This window comes from Gossypium hirsutum, chromosome D09, assembly GCF_007990345.1.
Source record: "Gossypium hirsutum isolate 1008001.06 chromosome D09, Gossypium_hirsutum_v2.1, whole genome shotgun sequence".
In the NCBI taxonomy this organism is placed as follows: Eukaryota; Viridiplantae; Streptophyta; class Magnoliopsida; order Malvales; family Malvaceae; genus Gossypium; species Gossypium hirsutum.
Window position 1 is genome coordinate 40,124,122 of NC_053445.1, and position 21,377 is coordinate 40,145,498.

The 21,377-nt window shown below is 32.1% G+C and overlaps 2 protein-coding genes across 2 annotated transcripts; both read left to right on the forward strand.

Annotated features, from left to right (window-relative positions):
- Positions 1 to 3,833: 3,833 nt before the first annotated feature.
- On the forward strand, positions 3,834 to 7,809 carry LOC107891422 (exosome complex component RRP45B). Its single transcript, XM_016816227.2, has 8 exons — positions 3,834 to 4,038; positions 4,151 to 4,302; positions 4,996 to 5,205; positions 5,506 to 5,601; positions 5,728 to 5,842; positions 6,398 to 6,478; positions 6,578 to 6,766; positions 7,349 to 7,809. The coding sequence occupies exons 2-8, from the start codon at positions 4,166 to 4,168 to the stop codon at positions 7,436 to 7,438; spliced, it is 918 nt and encodes a 305-aa protein (XP_016671716.1). The 5' UTR covers positions 3,834 to 4,038; positions 4,151 to 4,165; the 3' UTR covers positions 7,439 to 7,809.
- Positions 7,810 to 9,232: 1,423 nt separating this feature from the next.
- LOC107891421 (caffeic acid 3-O-methyltransferase 1) lies at positions 9,233 to 12,973 on the forward strand. The gene is made up of 4 exons (XM_016816226.2): positions 9,233 to 9,854; positions 11,253 to 11,563; positions 11,712 to 11,776; positions 12,540 to 12,973. Exons 1-4 carry the CDS (start codon positions 9,463 to 9,465, stop codon positions 12,834 to 12,836), a joined length of 1,065 nt encoding a protein of 354 aa, XP_016671715.2. The 5' UTR covers positions 9,233 to 9,462; the 3' UTR covers positions 12,837 to 12,973.
- Positions 12,974 to 21,377: the final 8,404 nt, after the last annotated feature.

A 21,377-nucleotide genomic window follows, 5' to 3' on the forward strand; every position in this document is an offset into this window, starting at 1 on the left:
CTAGTCGTTTCCTGTCAAGTTTAGCTATAATATTACAATTGCATTTTCCACAACGATAGATAGGAATTTGCTCATAATTCACGAGTTTTTCCCATAGTTGTTTCAATTTTGGAAAACCTCTTTGTTTGCAGTTGGCAAGTTTTTCCTTGATCTGTTGAACATGAGGTTCATTAGCAATAGAGAATCGTTCTTTGGTATCCTCCTATAAATCCTTTACAATCTCCATATAAGTTATAGTAGATCGTAGGGTTGGCTCGATTGTGTTGAGCATCCATGAAACCAACATAGAATTTATAGTTCACCAATCCTCCAATTCAGAGGAATCATCATCAGGCTGTTCAATTGTTCCATCAAGAAATCTAAATTTGTTCTTGGCCCTCAACGTAGTTCGCATCGCTCAAGCCCATTCATCATAATAGTCTCATTTCAATTACACATGAGTAATTATATTACTAGGATTATTGTTCGAAGTCAACACATAGGTGGAAACATGTTTCTTTCCCTTGCTATTCATGGTTATTTTGTTCTTCTCTAGCTTTTGATACCATGTAAAAACTTTTGAGAGGAATGACTTTCTTCTTCCATGTTAATAGACCAAAAAGAGCCATATATATACATGATGGGCATGGAAAGCAAGTCAACCAATAAATCTATGTAAATCCCTAACTTCTAGAAAAAAAATCTCTAACTTCTCTCTTAAATATATTAATTACATAACTAATAGTATCTGAATGAGAAAAATTAATTGTTAAGTGAAAATAGGACCAAAGCAATAGTTTATTGATCATTCTTGTACTTTACACAAAAAAAATAAATTTGAAAACTTTAGTAACTAAAATGTAACTTTTTAATTAAGTGATAGAAGGAAAATTTATCTATAATTTAGTATCTAATAGTATAGTTTACCCTAAATTTAAAGGAAATACGGCTAATTTACCAAAAAAAGCCAATTTTTTTATAAAATTACCGAAATGGGCCGATTTTTTAATTATTTACCGGAATGGGCCATTTTCCCCGAAATCGCGTCCACATCAGCGCGATGTCAGGGGACGTGAAAGGAGGTCGCGCTGACGTGGACGCGACCTCCTGTCACGTAGTGCGGTACGGGGGACGTGATTTTGACGCTGATTTTACGTTTACGTTTTATGGCTTTTAGGGTTTAGGGTGCAGGCTTTTTAGGAGTTAGGGGTCCTGGAAAATTTTTTTCGAGTTGACGTATCTGGTTAAATAGTGGGAAATCGCTTCTACCAGGATGCTATTTAAGAAGAAATTGTGAAATAGTGGCCTCGTGGACGCGATTTCGCTACAGTGGTCATGTAAGAAATAATTTTTTTGACGTTTTTTGAGCAAATAGTATAAAATCGCTGATACCAGAATGCTATATGAGAAGAAATTGTGAAATCGCGCCCTCGTGGACGCGATTTCGCTACAGTTGGTCATGTAGGAAATAATTTTTTTTGACGTTTCTGAGCAAATAGTGTTAAATCGCGCCCTCGTGGACGCGATTTTTCTACAGTAGCAAGTTTGGGCTGAGGCTATAAATTAGGCAGAAAATGTTCTTAGAATGCATAACTCACAGCAGAAACATTTTAGAGAGGCTAAGAAAGTTAGAGTTTTAAAATGAGTGAACGTATTAGTGCTGTTATTTACTACGATGGTGAGGTTTGCCACACCGAGAATGGTGTTGTTTTTTGTCGGAGAATACGGTGTGACTATCATTTAGCCAAAACATAGATTTGACAGAACTCCGTAAAAGAATTAGGCGTAAAATCTTCGGAACCACGCCAATGAAACTTCTGTCAATAACGTATCGATTTTGTTCTTCTGTTGATCCGGTGACATATGACTCGTTCGACATAAAAGGTGCTCGTAGCTTGGAGGCAATGGTGCAGACTCATCTTGCTAGCGGAGCAACTTATATTGAGTTATATGTACAATTTACGTCGCCAACTGATGTACTTCCGTCCGGTGTTCGAGATGTATACACGACCCCTGGCCGACACTCGATTAGCGTGTTACAAAATACGGAACAGCCCATGTTCAGTAGCGGTGTCGAATGCACATCCCTCCAAGACACTCTGTCGATGGATGGGACATGTACGTCGGTGGCTCGACGTTTGACGCTGGAAATACGAGCTGGGGAACTACATCAAGTTCTATTGGATGGCAATCTACATCCAATTGGGGACGTTATCAAATGCCCAGAAGAAGGGATGACGTACTACCTACGACATCAACCGGTGAGGGGACGTCGTACGCTGCAGATGATTTTGGGTTAGAAGGTGACTCCGATGTGGATCCACCTCGAGAGCCCGGACCAGATGGTGCAGAGGTGGGATTATTTTCTGAACCGGAGCCTATTCCAATATGATTTTAGCATTCTTTTATTCTTACAAAATCTACATAACAATTTCAAAATGTAATATAAAATTTACCTCGTTACGAGTGGGAATATATATGGGTGGTTCACTCGAGGACGTAGAAATGAAAAGCGAAACCGTGCCCATGATTACAGTAGTGACAGGCAACCTCCGATTTTTGCTCTCCTCGGTTTGGTTGCCCCGCACATCTCCCGATATAATGTTGCCAAGACGGCAGACCCCCAACTAAATTCACCAGCTGCTCTAAAATCAACGAGTTTTAGCAGCCACCTTAGATGTACACGGCTCCGTGATGTGTCGGCCATGAGATAGCCTCCAATTATTTGAAGAATGTATGATCGAGCATATCGGATTCTTTCAATCTCGGTTGAATTTTCATTCAGACCGGGGAAGGTGGCACGTAACCAGCCCATCTGCACTTTACCTCCATCCATTTTATCTGGAACGGCGCCCAAAAGCTCGTAGCACACCGCCTCCCAATTGCTAGATTGGGCAGACCCGGTCACTGGGTGCCCATCCACCGGCAATCCCAAATGCAGATGGACATCTTCTAGAGTGATAGTGCACTCTCCACATGGAAGATGAAATGTGTGCGTCTCAGGTCTCCACCTCTCGATCAACGCACTGATCAGTTTCGGCTCCAACTTGCATCCCCGGCCTACCGTCGCCACGTGCCAAAATCCCGCTTCCCGCAGGTAGTTCTCTACTAAAGGTGATGGAGGAGCATGCATATTCCGAATATTGCATTCCAATACCCGATCTTCAGCCTTTTATAACAAAAAAAATAAATTAATAAATATCTAAAAATACATAAATAAAAATATCTTAAATAAAATTTAAAATTTAAATTTAATACTTACCATGTTCATTTGCTCCACCGATATGTGATTCCTATCAAGACGAATCAATGATCCGGCCATTGTTGAAAATATTAAAAATTTTAAAATTATTTTAAAAAATAAAAAATTTTAAAATTTTCTTTAAAAAATGAAATTTAATGGAAAAAGAAATTTAATATGGATTTGGAGATTTTTTGAAGGAAATTGAGAGGATTTTGAAGGAATTTGAGAGTTTGAGAGAATTTTGGAAGGAAATTGAGAGAAATTTTGAAGGGAATTGAGAGAATTTTTGAAAGGAATTGAGAGAATTTTTGAAGGAAATTGTTTGTGAAAATAAAAGGGGTGGGGGGTTTATATAGTAAAAAAAATTTGACCGTTTGGGGGCAACGGTCAATTTTTTGACCGTTGGGCACTATTCACGCGCGCGTCCACGTCAACAGGTCGCGCTGACGTGGACGCGACCTCCTATCACGTCCCCTGAGATCGCGCTGACGTGGACGCTATTTCGGGAAAAATGGCCCATTCCGATAAATAATTAAAAAACCGGCTTATTTCGGTAATTTTATAAAAAATTGGCTTTTTTTGGTAAATTAGCTAGGAAATACCGCGTGCAAAAATAATAAGAAAAAAAAGAAAAAAGTAGGGAAGGGAAGGGAAGGGAAGGGAAAGAAATCAAAACAAAAACCCTAGGGTTCTAGCCATTTGCTTCTTCTTCTTTTTCACTGTAGGCTTTCTGTTCTAAATGCTATTGCTTTTATATCCAAAATTCAACCTTTCAAAAGTAGTAACTTAAAAGAAAACAAGATTTGGTAAAAGCTGTAAGTTTCACCCTTTTTTTTTTAATTGCATAGTTTGGTTAAAGTAGAAGGTCGAAACTGTTTGATGAAATGCATTAGTGAAAGCACCAATATCTCTGCGAAATTGTTTCAGAGAAACTGAAAGGCAATGGAGGGTAGATTGGCGAATTCTTGGCGATTGACAGTGAACGACAAGAATTTCATCAAAACTGCGTTGCTTTCTGAAATTCGAATCGATGGTCGAAAGCCCTTTGAATTCCGTAAGATTTCAATCAAGTTTGGCAGGCAAGTTCTAGCATCATTCATCAATGTATCCATTACAGAACCAACTTTTACGCATTTGTATATTTACAGTAACGAGTTTTCCTTCGTTTCAGCTTTATAATTACTCTGTTTCACGCTGTTGTCTTATAATTGCTTATCTTGAAACTTGGGTTCTTGGCAGTTGCAAGGATATATTTATCATGTACTATTTGTTATGCAATCAACATGTGGGCTAATATAAGATCACAACAAGCTCAAAACGTAATTAACATGGAATATTGCAACTTAACACTTCTCTCTTGTTTATGCTTAATTCAGAAACTGAGTAAACGAGCCTCTAATACCATGTTAAGCTAAACCGACTTGTAATAGGTGGAGCTGCTCAGCTTGAAGATAAGGCCATGACAACAAATTCTAAACTTAATTGATGTTGGTTAACTAACCTTAATTGCATGCAAGCATGCATGTAGGAAAAGTATGTTTATTGGAATCTTGGTTCGAGAAAATGTTTGTACATATATTGGTGATATTTTCTTATGTGATTTTTGTTTTAGTTATTGAAAGAATACTTCTTGATTGATGCTATTCTTCTAGTTGAAGCAATTAGATGCATACTTCTGTTTTGCATTATCGAGTGATATCATTTAGTGTGAGGATGTTTTTTGGTGGATCTTGTTGGTAAAATTCAGTGTTAATTATCATGGTGATTTACAGAGAGGATGGGTCATCAGAGGTGCAGCTAGGCCAGACTCGTGTTATGGGAATGGTTACTGCTCAATTGGTTCAGCCTTATAGAGACCGGCCTAAGGAAGGGATTCTTTCAATCTTCACAGAATTTTCTCCAATGGCTGATCCTTCATTCGAGCCAGGCCGTCCAGGAGAATTGGCTGTGGAGTTGGGACGTATTGTTGATCGTGGTCTAAGGTACTATTGTTATATTTTAAAAGATTTGATTGAAGCTTAACTTTTTCAGCTTTTTCTCCCAATCTACTCCTTTTCTTTGAATGTATTGGGCTTATATTGTGTGCTGATTCTTCACTAATATCTTCTTTCTATAGAATTAGATCTTACCTAACAAGCATGTTTTTTCTTTTATGAATGCTGTTTTGCGAATGAAGCAGTCTACTAAACTTTTTGGGAATATGGTGGAACTTAGTTTTAGGTTTGTCACTGTGTTGTTCTTATCGAAATAAAGGTAATTGAAGGTCTATAGTGATCTTACAGGGAAAGCAGGGCTGTGGATACTGAATCACTATGTATTCTAGCTGGCAAGTTTGTATGGGCTATTCGGATTGATCTCCACATTCTGGATAATGGAGGGTACTATTGCAATCTTTTATGGTTTTATTACCCTAAGGCCTAAACTTGGTATCATGTCATAATTTGTTTGTCTGCTAATATTAGATGTTCATATTCAGTTCCAATTAATATATTTTGTGGAAACAGAAACCTTGTTGATGCTGCTAATATTGCTGCTTTGGCTGCTCTACTGACATTCCGGAGGCCTGAGTGCTCATTAGGAGGAGAAGATGGTCAGGAAGTAATAGTACATCCACCTGAGGTTCAATTCTTAACCATTTCGACTTTTAATATTTGTGTTTTTGTTTTCATATAAATTCATTGTTTTTTAAAATAACATTACTGTGAAGATGAGAACTGGGAAGTATCTAGTGAGTTTTGAAACCTGTATTTGAATATGTTACTCTGACTCAACTGTGACTGTTGGATATGGGTATGTGTATGACATGGTATGTATTTGGAGGTTAATATCCCCATTCCATGTCTGGATATGGGTGCACTGCACTTTGACTGGTCTGAGAGAAAGTTAAAGTTTCTTTTGTTTAGTTTGTTAAATAATTAGAGGAACAGAAAGAAGAGAGATTGTCTTTTAACATTTTCCATCTAATTTGCTTTCACGTATCTTTAAAGTAAGGAGCTTTAAAAGGAAGTGCAATAGAGGGAAAGAGTATAACTAATGCAATACTCATCTTATTTTTTCCCATTAATCTTTCCTTTACAACTAGTAAGAACTAAGAACTTGAATGGCACTTTAATTGTTTCACTTCTATCTTATCATCTTCTTCCTCTTCTCTCACATTAAAAACTCATTTGACAGATAAGGGAGCCTCTTCCTTTGACGGTGCATCATCTTCCAATTGCAATATCCTTTGGATTTTTCAGTAATGAGAGCATCCTAGTGAGTAAATTTTCTTCGTCAGGATACTTCTAACATGTTCTATTAGCACTTCTGCTTCACAGCTAAAGTTGTGGTTTTCTTCAATGTGATGAAATTCAGGTAATAGATCCGACTCACAACGAGGAAGCTGTTATGGGTGGAAGAATGACTACAACAGTTAATGCAAATGGTGATATTTGTGCAATTCAAAAAAGCGGTGGAGAAGGTGTCCCTCGAAGAGTTATCATGCAATGCTTGCAACTTGCTACGTCAAAGGCTGCCAGTATAACAAAGCAAATAAAAGATGCAGTACGATTGTTTTCTTCAAAAATAGTTTTCTGAAACTTGCATGACTTCTTAGATACTACACTTTTTTTGTCTTGTCCTCTTATAAAGATTTCATACTAAAAGTGCTTGTAAAATCCGAAGGTATTGCATGAAAGTGCAAAACTTGAAGGGATTTAGTTAACATGTAGCAATGATCTATGAAATTAAACCACTTAAGATAACCACTGGAAGTAGAGAACTATGTACATGACTTATATGCTGCCTGTCTCGGACTACTAAACAGAAAAGTAAAAACCTGTTGTAACCTAATTAATTCAAAAGCTGGACAAGGCAGTCTCGTATCCTAAAACTTCTAGCGAAATTCAATCTAGAATGAGGCTCTTTCACTTCCCTAAAATTTAGCTGTTAACATGCAGCTATATGACATTTTATGGTATTGCTTAGGAACAACTTCAGAAACGGGGTATCACATATTATTACCATTTTTTATGTAAATTTCCAGGGTTCTGTATGCTGTCAAGTTGCTAGTTAGGCAAATAATACTATCCATTAAAGCTTCTATTGTTTATTGCATGCCTTGAGTTTCATTATGAATCAATGTAGGTTGAGGTCTTCAACACGGAAAGAGCATTACGAAAGATCAAGCGCCACCCTACATCTACTGGCGATGATGTTAGAGAGAAACAAAACTAGTAAGTTGGTCACCAGCTTAGTAAGTACTGTGGAGAATCAAGGGAAAGCATGTAGATGCAGTCATTGCAGATCCTACTTTTTTTTCTCGTGTAATTTCACTACTTGGATCTTCATAATTTTCTGTATTTTGTTGTTCAGTGCAGAATCTCAGTTTCTGCAAATTCTGCACCATAAGTTAATTATGTTTTTTTTTTCTTTTCCAAATTTAGTATTATTCTAGGAAATTAGGTTTTATCATTTTGGGTCCAAGTTGATTTGCTTATATGGACCCTGGTTATAGCTGGTTTAGAAGTTTTTAGCCATCTTTGTAATATTTATGTTATCTTTCATATTTAGAATGTTTTGTTCAATGAAATTTAAGAGTTTCCCCATAGGCCGTTGTGCTAGGTTTTAAATTTTATTTTAATTTTAAAAATATAATAATATAAACTATAATTTAATTGTAATATTTTTAATAATCTTTTAATTGTTGAAGGGCTAATCTAATGCCATAATACAAACCCTATATCTAATAATCTTTTTTTTTATTTTAAGAAAACTATATTTAATAATAATATAATAATCCTTAAATAAATGTACATTAACTGATTTTTGCAAGTGGTGGGTACGGGTGCGATTGAAGTGTTAAAGAATAAAATTATCTTTAAAAAGAAGTAACATAATTAAAATTAATAAATAAATGATATAACCATAAATTTTTCTTCAACATTTACATTTTATTAATTTAGCTTTTATTTATTTTTATTTAAATTTGATTTTTAATTTTTTTAAAAAGAGTTAAATTTGACTATTAATACTTTAAAAAGAGTCAAATTGTTATTTTTTTAATAAAAATACTGAGTAAAATATCAAATTTTTAAACATGACAATTAATATGACAATTCATATGTATTTTATGCTAATTTTTTATTTTTATTTTTTTGCATTTTTATGTTTTTGAATAATTTTTTTACAATTTTTAAATTATATATTAATATAACATATAAGACAAATAATGTTATATCAATATGAAATGTACATGATCTGTCACGAAAGTTGCCAGCCAGCATGGTTAAAAATTAACTTTTTAATTAAAATTTCATTAGAAAAAGCAATTTAATTCTTTCTTAAAATGTTAATAACTAAATTTAACTAAAAAATTATAGACTAAATTAATAAAAAGTATAAACAAAAACTAAATTTAACATTATACCTAAATCAACCCTATATTTGAAACAATTTGATTTAATAATAATTAGACGAATCTTTTATTAAGAGGGAAGGATTCAATTTGTTATTCCAAGTATAATGGCTACTGAAATAAAGGGTATATGTTAAAAAAGAAAAACAATGAGAAAGTAGGGTAAAATTGTACTTTGCCCCCTTCAAAATTATAAAAATTCGATTTAATCTTTTAAAAATTATAAAAATATAGACTATAAAAAATTAAAATTTCATTCGCCCCCAAATTGTTCTGCCTTCATCTTTGTTAGTTGGAACTATTGCTATTACAATAAAATAAAAAACATGAGCTTAAGCGCCTTAAGTGTATATTTTTCTTCTTCTTTTTTAAAAATTTGAGAGTTAGGGTTAGTATTTGCTACATTAATAATATATATTTTTGTATTCCTCAAGTAATTTTAAAAATTATTATGTGTCTTTTTTTAAATATTTTATTATACTCCGATAAAACATTTATCAAACTCCTATGCTTTAGCTTATGAAATTATGAAATTTCAAAACTTTTATGGAGAACTTCATCATGAAAAAGTAAAAGGAATCCTTTTTTTATAGAAAGTGAAATGGTTAGTCAATAGGTAATGCTAGAAAAAAAGATAGGTGCCCAAATAAATAATGTAGATACGATGCATCTAACGAGGCAGAGTCTATATCATGTTTCTCGTGGTGTTTGAATGTGTCCCTCCGACTACAGTAATTATTTAGAGAAATTGCTATAAAAAGAGATATTTTTGCCAATTCGATAAACTCGACTCCCAACATTTCCAAATTTTTCATTGAGTGAAAGGTATAGGGATTGTTCTCCAATGGCAACCCAAATTAACAACGAGGAAAGCTTCTCATATGCCCTCCAAATCGTCACCTCTTCAGTGCTGCCCATGTCAATGCATGCGGCGGTTCAGCTGGACATCTTCGGAATCATGGCGAAATGCGGGCCAGATGCTGAGCTCTCCGCCAAGGAGATCGCGGCACAGTTGGCTACCAACAACTCAGAGGCAGCCTCCATGCTGGACCGAATCCTCATAGTGTTAGCCAGCCATGGAATCGTGGGCTGCTCCATGGCGGATGAGGAAAAGGGTAATCCTCGTAGGCTGTACAGTTTGACGCCCGTCTCCAAATTCTTTGTGCGGAATGAAGATGGGGTTTCCTTAGGCCCTTTGATGGCATTGATTCAAGACAAGGTCTTCATTGATAGTTGGTGTGTTTCTTCTTCCCTCTCACTCTCTCTTTAGTTACTTATTTTTACTTCTTAGACTTGATTGTTCTTAACCCATCTTCACTTTTGATATATAAATTCTTAAAAGTTATAGTCCACAAATTTTAGATCTGTTTTAAAATGATTAACAGTTTTAAAATTTAATATTGCAATGCAAATTGAAATAAAGTTGAATGAAGTTGCCTAAACATTATTGGGGATAATTTTTCTTAGTAGTTTTAGCATTAACTAAAGTTACTACTTTATTATATATTTGGTTAGGAAAAGGGCCCACATTCCACCAAAATTTCAAACCTCTTTCCTCATTCTTTTGGTGGGTCGGCATCCATCCATTTAAAAGCATCTGAAAGAACGACAGTAGTTCCTATTTGGCCAAATTTTTTTCTCAGGTTACATAAGTTGCAGCCAAAAAAATTAAAGAGTCTAAGAAGGATAGAAATTGAATATGAGTGAATGTATTAGTGCTGTTATTTACTATGATGGTAAGGTTCGTCACATCGAGAACGGTGTTGTTTTTTTATCAGAGATTACAGTGCTACTGGTTTTTAAACAGAACATAGATTTGACAGAACTTCATAAAAGAATTAGGCGTAAAATATTCGGAACGACACCAATGAAAGTTTTGTCTATTAGATATCGATTTTGTGCTTCTGTTGATCCGGTGACATATGACTCGTTTGACATCTTTGTATTTATTTTACTCTGCTTTATAGTAGATCGGAAATATATTTGTGATTGTAATATGATTATATTCTATTTATACTTACAAACTTAAAAAAATATATACATATATGATGTTAGTTTTTTTTAATAAATAAGTTAATAATTTTACATGAGATATAAATTATAAAGTAATTCTATCCTCATATTATTATTCTTTATTCAAATTAAAAAATTTTAACAAAAATATCAATCCAACTTCTAGTACAAAGGTCTCAATGATACTTTTATCTTTGATTTTCTCATAATATATAATGCTGGTTTTTATGTCTTTTGGGATAAAAAATTAATTCCACCTTAGATATTACTTTCCACGTCATCGGTGAATTTTTAATAGAATGGCAAATTTGCACTTTTTTCTCTAACGTACAGGGATGAATGTATCCATTTTTTTGTGAAAAAAACAAAGTGTAATCTGACTCTTAATACACGGGCTTCCATTGTACTTTTACAGTCACTAATTCTATTTTTATTATAATAGACTAGTTCTATTTAATTAATCTCACTAATAAATAATCCATCTCTTCATTACATAACGAAAATTAAATAGAAAGACGTAGGGGATTCTATATGCTTATTTTCAAAACGAGGAATTGCCCACTTCGCCCAACTATTAACTCCGTTTCTATATCTTATTATCAACAATTTCCTGCATGATAGGTCGCAACTGAAGGATGCAATTATAGGAGGAGGAGTTCCGTTTGACAGGGTACATGGAACAAACGCATTTGAATATCCAGGCAAGGACCCAAGGTTCAATCAAATTTTCAATACTGCAATGATCAATCACACCGGTCTCGTTCTTAAGGAGATCCTCCACAGCTACAAGGGTTTCCAGCAGCTTAGCAGTTTGGTTGATGTTGGCGGTGGTCTTGGAATCACACTCAACCTTATCACTTCCAAATATCCCTCTATTAAAGGAATTAATTTTGACTTACCTCATGTTATAAAACATGCTCCTGCCTACCATGGTAACACTATCTTTTCTTTATATTACTTTGCCATAGGCAGTTTTACGATAGACAATGGCTGAAAGGGTTTTTGGAGTTCTTTGATTGCCAAATGGCATGTTTATGCCTGATTACATAACGATAATCAACAAATACTATGTAATGACAGGTGTCCAACATGTAGGGGGAGATATGTTTGAAAGTGTTCCTAAAGGAGATGCAATTTTTATGAAGGTAAGATAATATCATTTGCGTTCATTAGCTGCAGTTCTGAGTTACAATATTCAATCATCTCTCACCAGTAATAGTTAATTATTAGGCTCTCTTTAGTTATCGGATGTTTGACTTTTGTTATATTGTTTTTTTTTGTTGCTTTATCAAAAGTTGTTCTTAGGGATGATTACTGTAGAATTGATTTCATATAATCATAATTTAAGGATTGATTATTTTGAGAGAAGTTTTTAAAGTGTAATTTATTAAACAATCGGTTGAACACTCAACAATGATAAGGTATTGTCTTTGTGGTCGGGGTTTTGTCTCCCTCCTCCACCAAAAGTTGTGTACGATTTATAGAGGGAAAGTGCTTTGGTTGGTAAAGATATGATCTGCAAAACTCACTAAAGAGGTGTTAGTATAGTGTGTGATATAATTATGGAAGTCACCTGCACACTGGGGGATTCGAACCAACATTGTAACTCAAGTGGAACCATACTTGCAAATATGTGGCCTATATGACTTAGGTTGATGGTTCTAGTTTCTTTGCATGCAAGTGACTTTCATATTAATTATTGTTACATGCTATGCTGACATCTCTCCCCTAAACCTTACTGCTTGATGAATGGTACTTTAAAGATTTTTCTTAAAAGAATCAACCCCTCGACAATGAATAAATTTAGAGTTAAAACCTCAACATTTACAACATTTTCCTTTATTATCATATTTTATATTTAGGCCTCTTTTATGCAAAACAAATTAACTTGAAAAATAAATCATATAGTGGATTCTCCATGATTGGAGCGACGATCATTGCTTGAAGCTATTGAAGAATTGTTATAATGCCATTCCAAAAGACGGAAAAGTAATAGTGGTGGAGGCAGTGGTTCCGGTTGTACCGGAAGCTAATGCCTATTTGAGAAGCATCACACAGCTTGATGTGCTGATGATGGCGCAAAATCCTGGAGGAAAGGAACGAACCAAATGGGAATTTGAAGCGTTAGCTACTAAAGCCGGATTCAGTGGCATCAGATATGAGTGTTTTGCTTGTAACTACTGGATCATGGAGTTCTTCAAATAATTGGATTTCATATCATTGCTAAGCTACCAATGCAACCGAAAAGAATAAAAGTGGATGCTTGTATTTCCTTTACCTTGAATAATTATAATAAGATGTAATGACCATTCTAATAATTACATTTTCATCTAGTTATTCTATGCCGTAGAAATGCACCCTTAACATAAACTTTTACTTTGCTCATGATAAGGTCTGCCTCATTGATAGTGCAACCTCATGCCGATTGGATTGTCAAGTTGTAACTTGTTTATAGGGCGGATTAATTTCATGGCGAAACTTTCACGAGATAGCCGGCAAGAACTCCATAGTTTCAATACTCTACCTGCAGGGTGTGGTCTCGTGTGGAATGGATGCAGGATCTACTTGGCTTAAATAATGTTATTTAGCTTATTTTTCTGATTTTATTTATTTACCCAAAAAAAAAAAAGAGTAGCAATGGAAAGGTTAATATTGATAGGAAATAAATGGAAAACTGTAATAATCAATAACAACCATCATTTCATTCATTTATAGGATAGAAAAATAAAAAGAGAGTCGAAGGTTGCTTCATGCTGGTCTAATAGGTTGAGTTTTCACCAATGGTTTTTGAATTAAATCTGCAACATTAAACTTAAAAAAATTAATTTTGTTTATTTTTTATATATATAAATTACAAGATAAATATTACATTCAAGATAAAAAATAAAATTATGTAATAAATATAATTATAAAAATTGATATGAAAATTTGAAAAGGCAAATACACTCTCAAAATTCGATTATAGAACTGTGAGTTAAAAAAATTATATAATAAATATATTTATTAAATGTTTATATAAAAATCAAATGAATTTTTTTAAAATGTTTAAATTAAAGGTTTAAAATTTATTGTATCGCAGCTTTAAATCTCACTATAATTAAGTTTTTTTTATTGATTTTATGAAATATCCTTATAAGATTTATTTGACAGTCCAACTTTATAAAAAAAATTATTTTTGTTTTTCATTTAATTTTTCATCTTTTTTTTTAATTTTTAAACTTGTATTTTTTTGTCAAATCGCTTCAAAATAAATGAAAATTTAACTTTTTTTTAACTTTAATGATGTTGAATACATGTGGATTGTCACGTGAATAACAAGTCGGTATTTATTTTTTTAAATTTAAAAATTCAAAAATATATATATAAACTATTTTAAATTAAAAACCATTGAAATTATTAAAAATTTATAAAAAAATACTTTTTATATTTTAAATTTTAAAAAATTATTTAAATGTTGATATGTCATCTATGTGGCAATCTACGTGTATGCCACATTAAGGAAGCAAATAAATGTTAAACTTTTTCATCCATTTTAGGGTGATTTAACAAAAAATATAAGTTCAATGGTTAAAAGAGGCGAAAAATTAGATGGAAGACTAAAATAACTTTTTTTTATAAAGTTGGAGGGCCAAAAAAATCATTATGCCTTTTTTAATTTTTATATTCTATGAACTAAAAATATATAATGAATTGATTAATTTCTTGTTTGATATTACAATTTTTTTTTCATATTAATTATAATCCTTCTAATATAGAATTGAAAAAAAATGAGTTTTACAAAAATAAAAATAAATGAAATTTTTTTTGTAGTATCATCTTACAATTTAATTCAAGAATCATTTTATTAAAAATTTAATTTATTAAACTAACTTGAAACAATTTTAGAGTATTTTTATGTTTTATTCTATAAATTAAAAATATAAATTGATATAATTTTTTTTATTTCTTATCAATTTCAATCCTTCTATAATTGATATAAAATTGGAAAAATGAATAACCACTTTAATAAACAATTTAAAAAATAAAATGAAAAGAAAAAGATGTTGCATGAAGGGGCACTTAAATCCCAAGTTTAATAATATTTTATTAAAACATCAAAGGATAAAAACACAATCTTATTAATATTTGCTAATAAAAAGGAATTTTAATAATATTTTAATTGAGATAGTGCTTGCTGATCTAAATTATATTAATTTTTTAAGTTAGTATGTAAACTTTTTTTTCTATTATTTAAAGTGGTATCTAATTTTTTTTTCAAGTTAGTACCTACATTTTTTTTAGTCACAAGTGGTACTTAATCTATATTTAATACCTAAAGTGGTACTTAAACTATACTCTATTACTTAAAAAATTCTCTTAGCCAATCATTTTATAACACATGAAACTTTTAAATTAAAAGTATAATTAAATTTAATTAAATTAAAACTTTTCAATTTTTTTACACTCTCTCTTTCCCACAATTATTTTTTCTCTTTTAATGATTTTTTAATTGTTAGATAATTTTTCTTTGCAATCCTTTCACCATTTTTTTGTACTTGAATTTCACATTTTATTTGGATGTTTTTCATTATCGCGGGGGGGGGGGGGAGGGGGTTCACCCAACATTAGCTAAGCAAAGTTACAGAAAAGAACAAAGAAAATTATTTTTAAGAAAAATAATACATATGGTTTTGATCGGGTGAGATCAAAGGAATCAAAATAGAGGTTTAGACATGAAAAAGAAGCTTACCAAAATTTGGGCTTTATCGCCGAAAATTGAGTTTGGATGAGTTTTTCGAAGGGTTTTTGAATTTTTCACCACCAAAGTTCTTAGGTGAAGAACAAAAGAGATGAATATGTTTATCAATTTAAAAAAAAAACTTAAAAAGTAATATTTGACTTTTTTAGATTTTTTAAGTAAAAATTGTCACGTGCCACAAAATAATTGGCTAAGAGATTTTTTTTAACGATTGGAATAATTTGGGTAACAAAATATAGTTTAGATATTACTTGTGACCAAAAAAATACATTAAGTACCAATATTGTAACACCCCTCACCTGGTCCGATCGCCGGACCTGAGTTATGAGATGCTAGGAATAATTTCGGAACAATCACACACAATTTAAAACATTGAATGATCATGTTAATACACTACTTTATTCCATAATACTAATTCTGAACCACATTCATCGATTTGTTTTATTTTCATTTTGGTCCTTTGGGCTTGTATAACCAATTCTCAATATGTATATATATCATCCAATCATCATATCATCTCATTTCACAAATAGACATTTCATTTCACATTTTTTTCCATTTCTTATTCATTTGTCATCTCAATATCAAATACAACATCTCACATTCAATTTTCCAATTTCATGGATTTAAAATGCTTATTCATTATCATTATTTTTTATTATTATCTTTTATCTCCCTATTAACACAACTCGGATTTGGATGGATACACAAATCCAACCAACACACCAGTTTGGCACCCAATGCCTTATCAGATAAATTTGAAGCAAATAGTTGCGCCCAACGTTTATCAAATAGTTTGATACTTAGTGTCTCATCAGTATAATCGAAGCAATTTGGCACCCAGTGTCTCATCGACTCGTAGTCGAAGTAACCCTGAACTCTTTCTATCCTATAGCATGTCAACTATATTCGACTCTGTCTGAACAATTAAAAAGGTATTCATTACTCAAATTTATTATCGATCAATAGCTCAATTCACATATATTTTCATAATCATTCATCTGTACTCATGACAACATCAATCATATCTATATGCATTCAATTACACACACATATATAACACATGTTTCACATGTATTCCATTTGGTCCTTATCACTATCAATTTGTCTAAATTGAATCAATTTAGATCATTACATCAAATCATCACTTTATTATACAAAAAATCCTATTTCAGTCCAATTTAGGGTCAATTATTTAATTATTTCAATTTGTAATTCATCGTTTTTAATTTAATCCTCTATCCCACCTTTTTATACCGAATTGTAAACAATCAAAATTTCAATTAAACATAATTACAATTATAATTCAAAGTGCATAACAATTTAACTCAAACTTACCTGGTCAAGACCACAAACAAACAACTCTCTAAGGACTAATTCGTAATTTTTGCTATTTCTATGATTATCTTCAATTTGGTCCAATTTCTAATCTATTCAATAATTCAATGCAATTTATCAATTACAACCCTATTATTTCATCCAATTATAAACATGTATCAACTCAATATAATTATTTAGTTGCCCCTAAAATTTTATATTTTATTTAATTTAGTCCATAAAACCGAACTTGCTATATCTGTAACATCCTGATTTTGGGCCTAGTCGGAACAGTGGTTTCGGGACCACAAATTCGATGAGAAAAAAATTATTTTATTATATTTTTATGGTCTACGATTTCACAAAATGATTTTGTGAAAATTTCGTTCGAAAATTTCGACGTTTGGGCACTCAATTTAGTTAAAAGGACTAAATTGTAAAAAGTGAAAAAGTTGAGTTCTACATGTTAGAGGTGTCCAATTGTTATGAAATTTTAAATTGGAGGTCCTTATATTGTAATTAAATGATTGGTTAAGTTGGTAGACAAAAATGGACATGGTTAGGCATGTTTCCAAAGTTTTTCATTAAGGGCATTTTGGTCATTTAGTTATTAAAATGAATTAAAAACAAAATTAAAAGCCAATTTTTGTCCATCTTCAACCCCATGGCCGAATTTCACAAGGGGAAACCATGGATAGGGTTTTTCAAGCTTCCAAGCTCGATTGTAAGTCTATTCTAGCCCTGTTTTTAATGTTCTTTACGTTTTTGGATTCCTGGTAACTTGATTTAGCTTATTCTAGCAATAATTTAACCTAGGGTTTATATTTGGTAAAATACCCATCGGTGAAATGTGTTTATTTTGATGTTTTATGGTAGAATATGAAGCTTGAAATTATGTTAAACAACTTTTGCTAGTCGATTTTAAGTGAAAACGAGTAAATTGACATAATCGGTAAAAATACCTAATGTTCATAAGTAAGTGTTAGAGTGAGAATTTGATGTTTCCATAGAAGGGAAAAATGTTCAGAAAGTCATAAAACATAAGAATAAGGGATGAAGTTTAATTTCCGAGTTTTGGGACAAAAGTGTAAATATGCAAAAGTTTAGGGGCAAAAATATAATTTTGTCAAAGTTTGAGTTAAGGACTGTTTTGATGAATGTGAGTATTAAATAAGCTAAATTTTCTATTATAGATCAAGAAGAACAAAATCCAGAGTTAGACCGGGGAAAGAAAAAGGTTGAGGACTAAAGTGCTAGATTTGATCATATTTTGTACCGAGGTAAGTTTACGGTAAATAAATGCAATATTTCAATAATTATTATTAATGCTTCTATTTTCCAGAAATTATGTATTTATTTCATGAAGTTATTTAATATTGACTCAAGTATGAGATGACAAAGAATCAGTGCTAAAAAGTCTCGTTGAAACATTGAGAATGTATTGGATACAAATGTCATGACATTTGGGTAAAGAGATCTCATGTAAGACCATGTCTGGGACATGGCATTGGCATCATTGAGATTATGAGAGGTCCCATGTAAGACCATGTTTGGGACATGGCGTTGGCACCGAGATGAGAGGTCCCTTGTAAGACCATGTCTGGGACATGGCATGGGCACCTATATGAGAACTCCCATGTAAGACCATATCTGGGATATGGTATTGGCAGTACAAGATTATGTAAGACTATGTCTGGGACATAGCTTTGGCATGTTATATTCAGACAGGAGACCCGAGTATCCTTAGTATTCCAAGTGATTCAACGGGCTAGTAAATAGACGATGTTACATGAAAGTTCAGGTAAAAGCCTAATAGACAAGTTCAGGTGAGTTAATAAGATTAAGAGTATCTCAGTTATCAGTTGAGAAAAGAAATTTCAGCAACGAATGAGTAAGTTAAGCAAGCAAGTAAGTAAACGAGTAAGAGAGTAAGTAAAGAAGAAAGTAAAGATCTTAATGCTTAATGAAAATTTATGAATATAATTGTTTATGATAAATGTTGTTATTTATTTACTTGTAAACTTACTAAGCTTTATGCTTACTTCTTTTATTTCTTTTTCTTTCATATAGTATTATCAAGTATAGTCGGGATCTTGAAGACGTCGGAGAGCGTTCACACTATCAACCACCACAACTCGGTATTTTAAGACGATAAATGTTTTGAGCTATGGCATGTATAGGGACTTGGTCATTTCGATTGTATATTCTTAAGATATGACCAAAAGATGATATGTAAATATTTGATGATGAATAGTTATTAAAATATCTAAGTATGAAGGTGTTTATTGTTATAAATGTTTAGGTGATAAATTATGCATAGAAATCATGAAAAAGTAAAAAAATTGGTAGTGAATCAGTTTTGAGACAGCAGTAGTGATGTGATTTTGAAAAATCACCAAGGATAGTAGAAAATTAATTAGAGGGTGGATGAGATATAGAATTAAATCTTATTGAGTCTATTTTCATAGAAAAATAACGGTGTAGACAAAGGAGTCATGTATTCTGAGATATTTGCATTTTAGTTAGACAAGGTCAAAGTGGTTTTCAGAATCCCCTGTTCTGACTTTGGAAAATCATTAAAAATTTTTAAAAAATATTTATGAGTTTTAATTTATATATCTAGATTCCTTATTGAGCCTATTCTCTGTAGAAACAAGTGAGAACACCATATGAAGTCTGTACAATGAGATAATTGAATTTTAATGACGAGAGGTCAGGACAGTTGATCAGTGAAACAGGGGAGACTTTAACTAATAAACTGTATTAATTGGTTGAACCAAAAATTCTGAAAAATTTATGGTAAAAATATATATGAGTCTAGTTTCAGGGAAAATTTACGGATCTAAATTTCAAGTTTAGTAGGTCTAGTTATAATTGATTTAGTGACTGATGCGCAGGTGGACAGCCTTATTATGAACAGTGAAATAACTTTTAAAAGTAAATTTTTATCCCCCGAACTTTTAAGTTAAGTCAAGTAACGCCTCATGCTCGACTCCGGCAACGGTCTCGGGTAAGGGGTGTTACAATATCTTCCAAATTTGAACTCTAAATTTTAAACCCACTTCAATTATGTCCATATACAGCCTCTTATTATCACAATTCATATAAATTTCGCATCAATTTTTATACATTCACAATTTAGTCCTTAAGCTTAAAACTATACAAAATCACTATCCAAAACAATCTTATTTCAATATTAAGCTTCAAACTAAACCATTACCATTCAAAAACTTTAAATAATATCAATGGAATCTATTTAAACCTTTGACGGTTTTAAAAGTGGAGGTACGGGTTAGCTGAACCTAGATGCAACGATCTCAAAAAATAAATTTACGAAAATCGGATAGCTAGAAGCCTTGCATGCAATTGGAAGAAGTTGGCTGAAACTCCCTAGCTCTAAATATGGTGGTTTGGTTGGGGAAGAAGAAAAGAATGAAGATGATGATGGGTTTTAAATTATTTTTATGTTTAATTAACTTTTAACTTTAATTTAATATAATTTTATCATATAAATTTAAGTAAAATAAAACCTTAAGCATCCATACCAATCCATTATGGTCTACATGCCATATAAGTCCTCCCATTTTTACTAAATAAACTTTTTAATTAATAAAATTTAATAGTAATCAAGTTTTACGTCTTTTACGATTTAGTCTTTTTTCTTTAATTAATTATCCAAATCACTAAAATTTTGGACCAAACTTTAATTCACCTATATAACAACTTCGTAAATATTTAATAAAATATTCATGGGCTTGGTTTACGGAAACGAGGTCCCAATACCTTATTTTCTAAAATCACTTGATTTTCGATATGCACCACTTGTACCTTGACTAACTGACTAATTAATAAAATCTATTAAATCACGATTCACTATTACATTATATTTAACTCATAAATATTAATTAAATATATCTATAGACTCTCTCGTCAGAATTGTGATCCTGAAACCACTGTTTCTAACAGCACTGAAAAATAGGGTGTTACAAATATTTAATTACACCTCCCAAAAACCGTTAAACAAGAGAAAATACCCTAAAACAAGAGAAAGAGAAGAATTTAAATAAGTCAAATGCAAAGCTTAATACTTGGTGCATTTGTAAACCAACAACTTGAGTTCCTTTAATAAACTTGAAACCCCTTTACCCTTTGTTTCCTTAACAACGTGGAATTCCTTATATATAAGCTTGAACTCCTTTTCTTATTTTCTTGCTAATTAACCCATATTTTCAATCAACCTCAACAAATCTCCACTTTAATTGAAAATTTTGAACTTTCGTTGTGTTTATTGACAATCATAATTCTCAACTAAAAGAATTATTCTACTCCACCATAAAAGTACATTCACTAAACATTTATGGTGCAACTTCCATGTTGGGTTCTTGGAAGTTCTTTAACCATCAACTTAATTACACTACACACCTAAATGCCATCCAATGCCCATGTGCAACTTCAAATCTATTGACAACATTGAATCATTTTTCATGATAAAGCAAACATACCATGATAACATATTTCTTAATGTCATAAAAGATTATCATCATTCATGACAATAAAAACACGATTAGCTTTTGATTTGGAGTCTTTTGTTGAATTAGATCCATCTGAATAATTCTTCTTTACATGACTAATCACTCTACACCTCAATGCCCTTTTTTCCAGCAACTGAGGATAATCTTCAAGAAAGCACT

Excerpts from the sequence above, each read along its gene's own strand:
- LOC107891422 (XM_016816227.2), top strand. The coding sequence starts at position 4,166 with ATGGAGGGTAGATTGGCGAATTCTTGGCGATTGACAGTGAACGACAAG. Across the intron at positions 5,206-5,505 it reads ATTGTTGATCGTGGTCTAAG|GGAAAGCAGGGCTGTGGATA; the intron begins GTACTATTGTTA and ends GTGATCTTACAG. Across the intron at positions 5,602-5,727 it reads CACATTCTGGATAATGGAGG|AAACCTTGTTGATGCTGCTA; the intron begins GTACTATTGCAA and ends TTGTGGAAACAG.
- LOC107891421 (XM_016816226.2), top strand. The coding sequence starts at position 9,463 with ATGGCAACCCAAATTAACAACGAGGAAAGCTTCTCATATGCCCTCCAA. Across the intron at positions 11,564-11,711 it reads ACATGCTCCTGCCTACCATG|GTGTCCAACATGTAGGGGGA; the intron begins GTAACACTATCT and ends ATGTAATGACAG. Across the intron at positions 11,777-12,539 it reads GAGATGCAATTTTTATGAAG|TGGATTCTCCATGATTGGAG; the intron begins GTAAGATAATAT and ends TAAATCATATAG.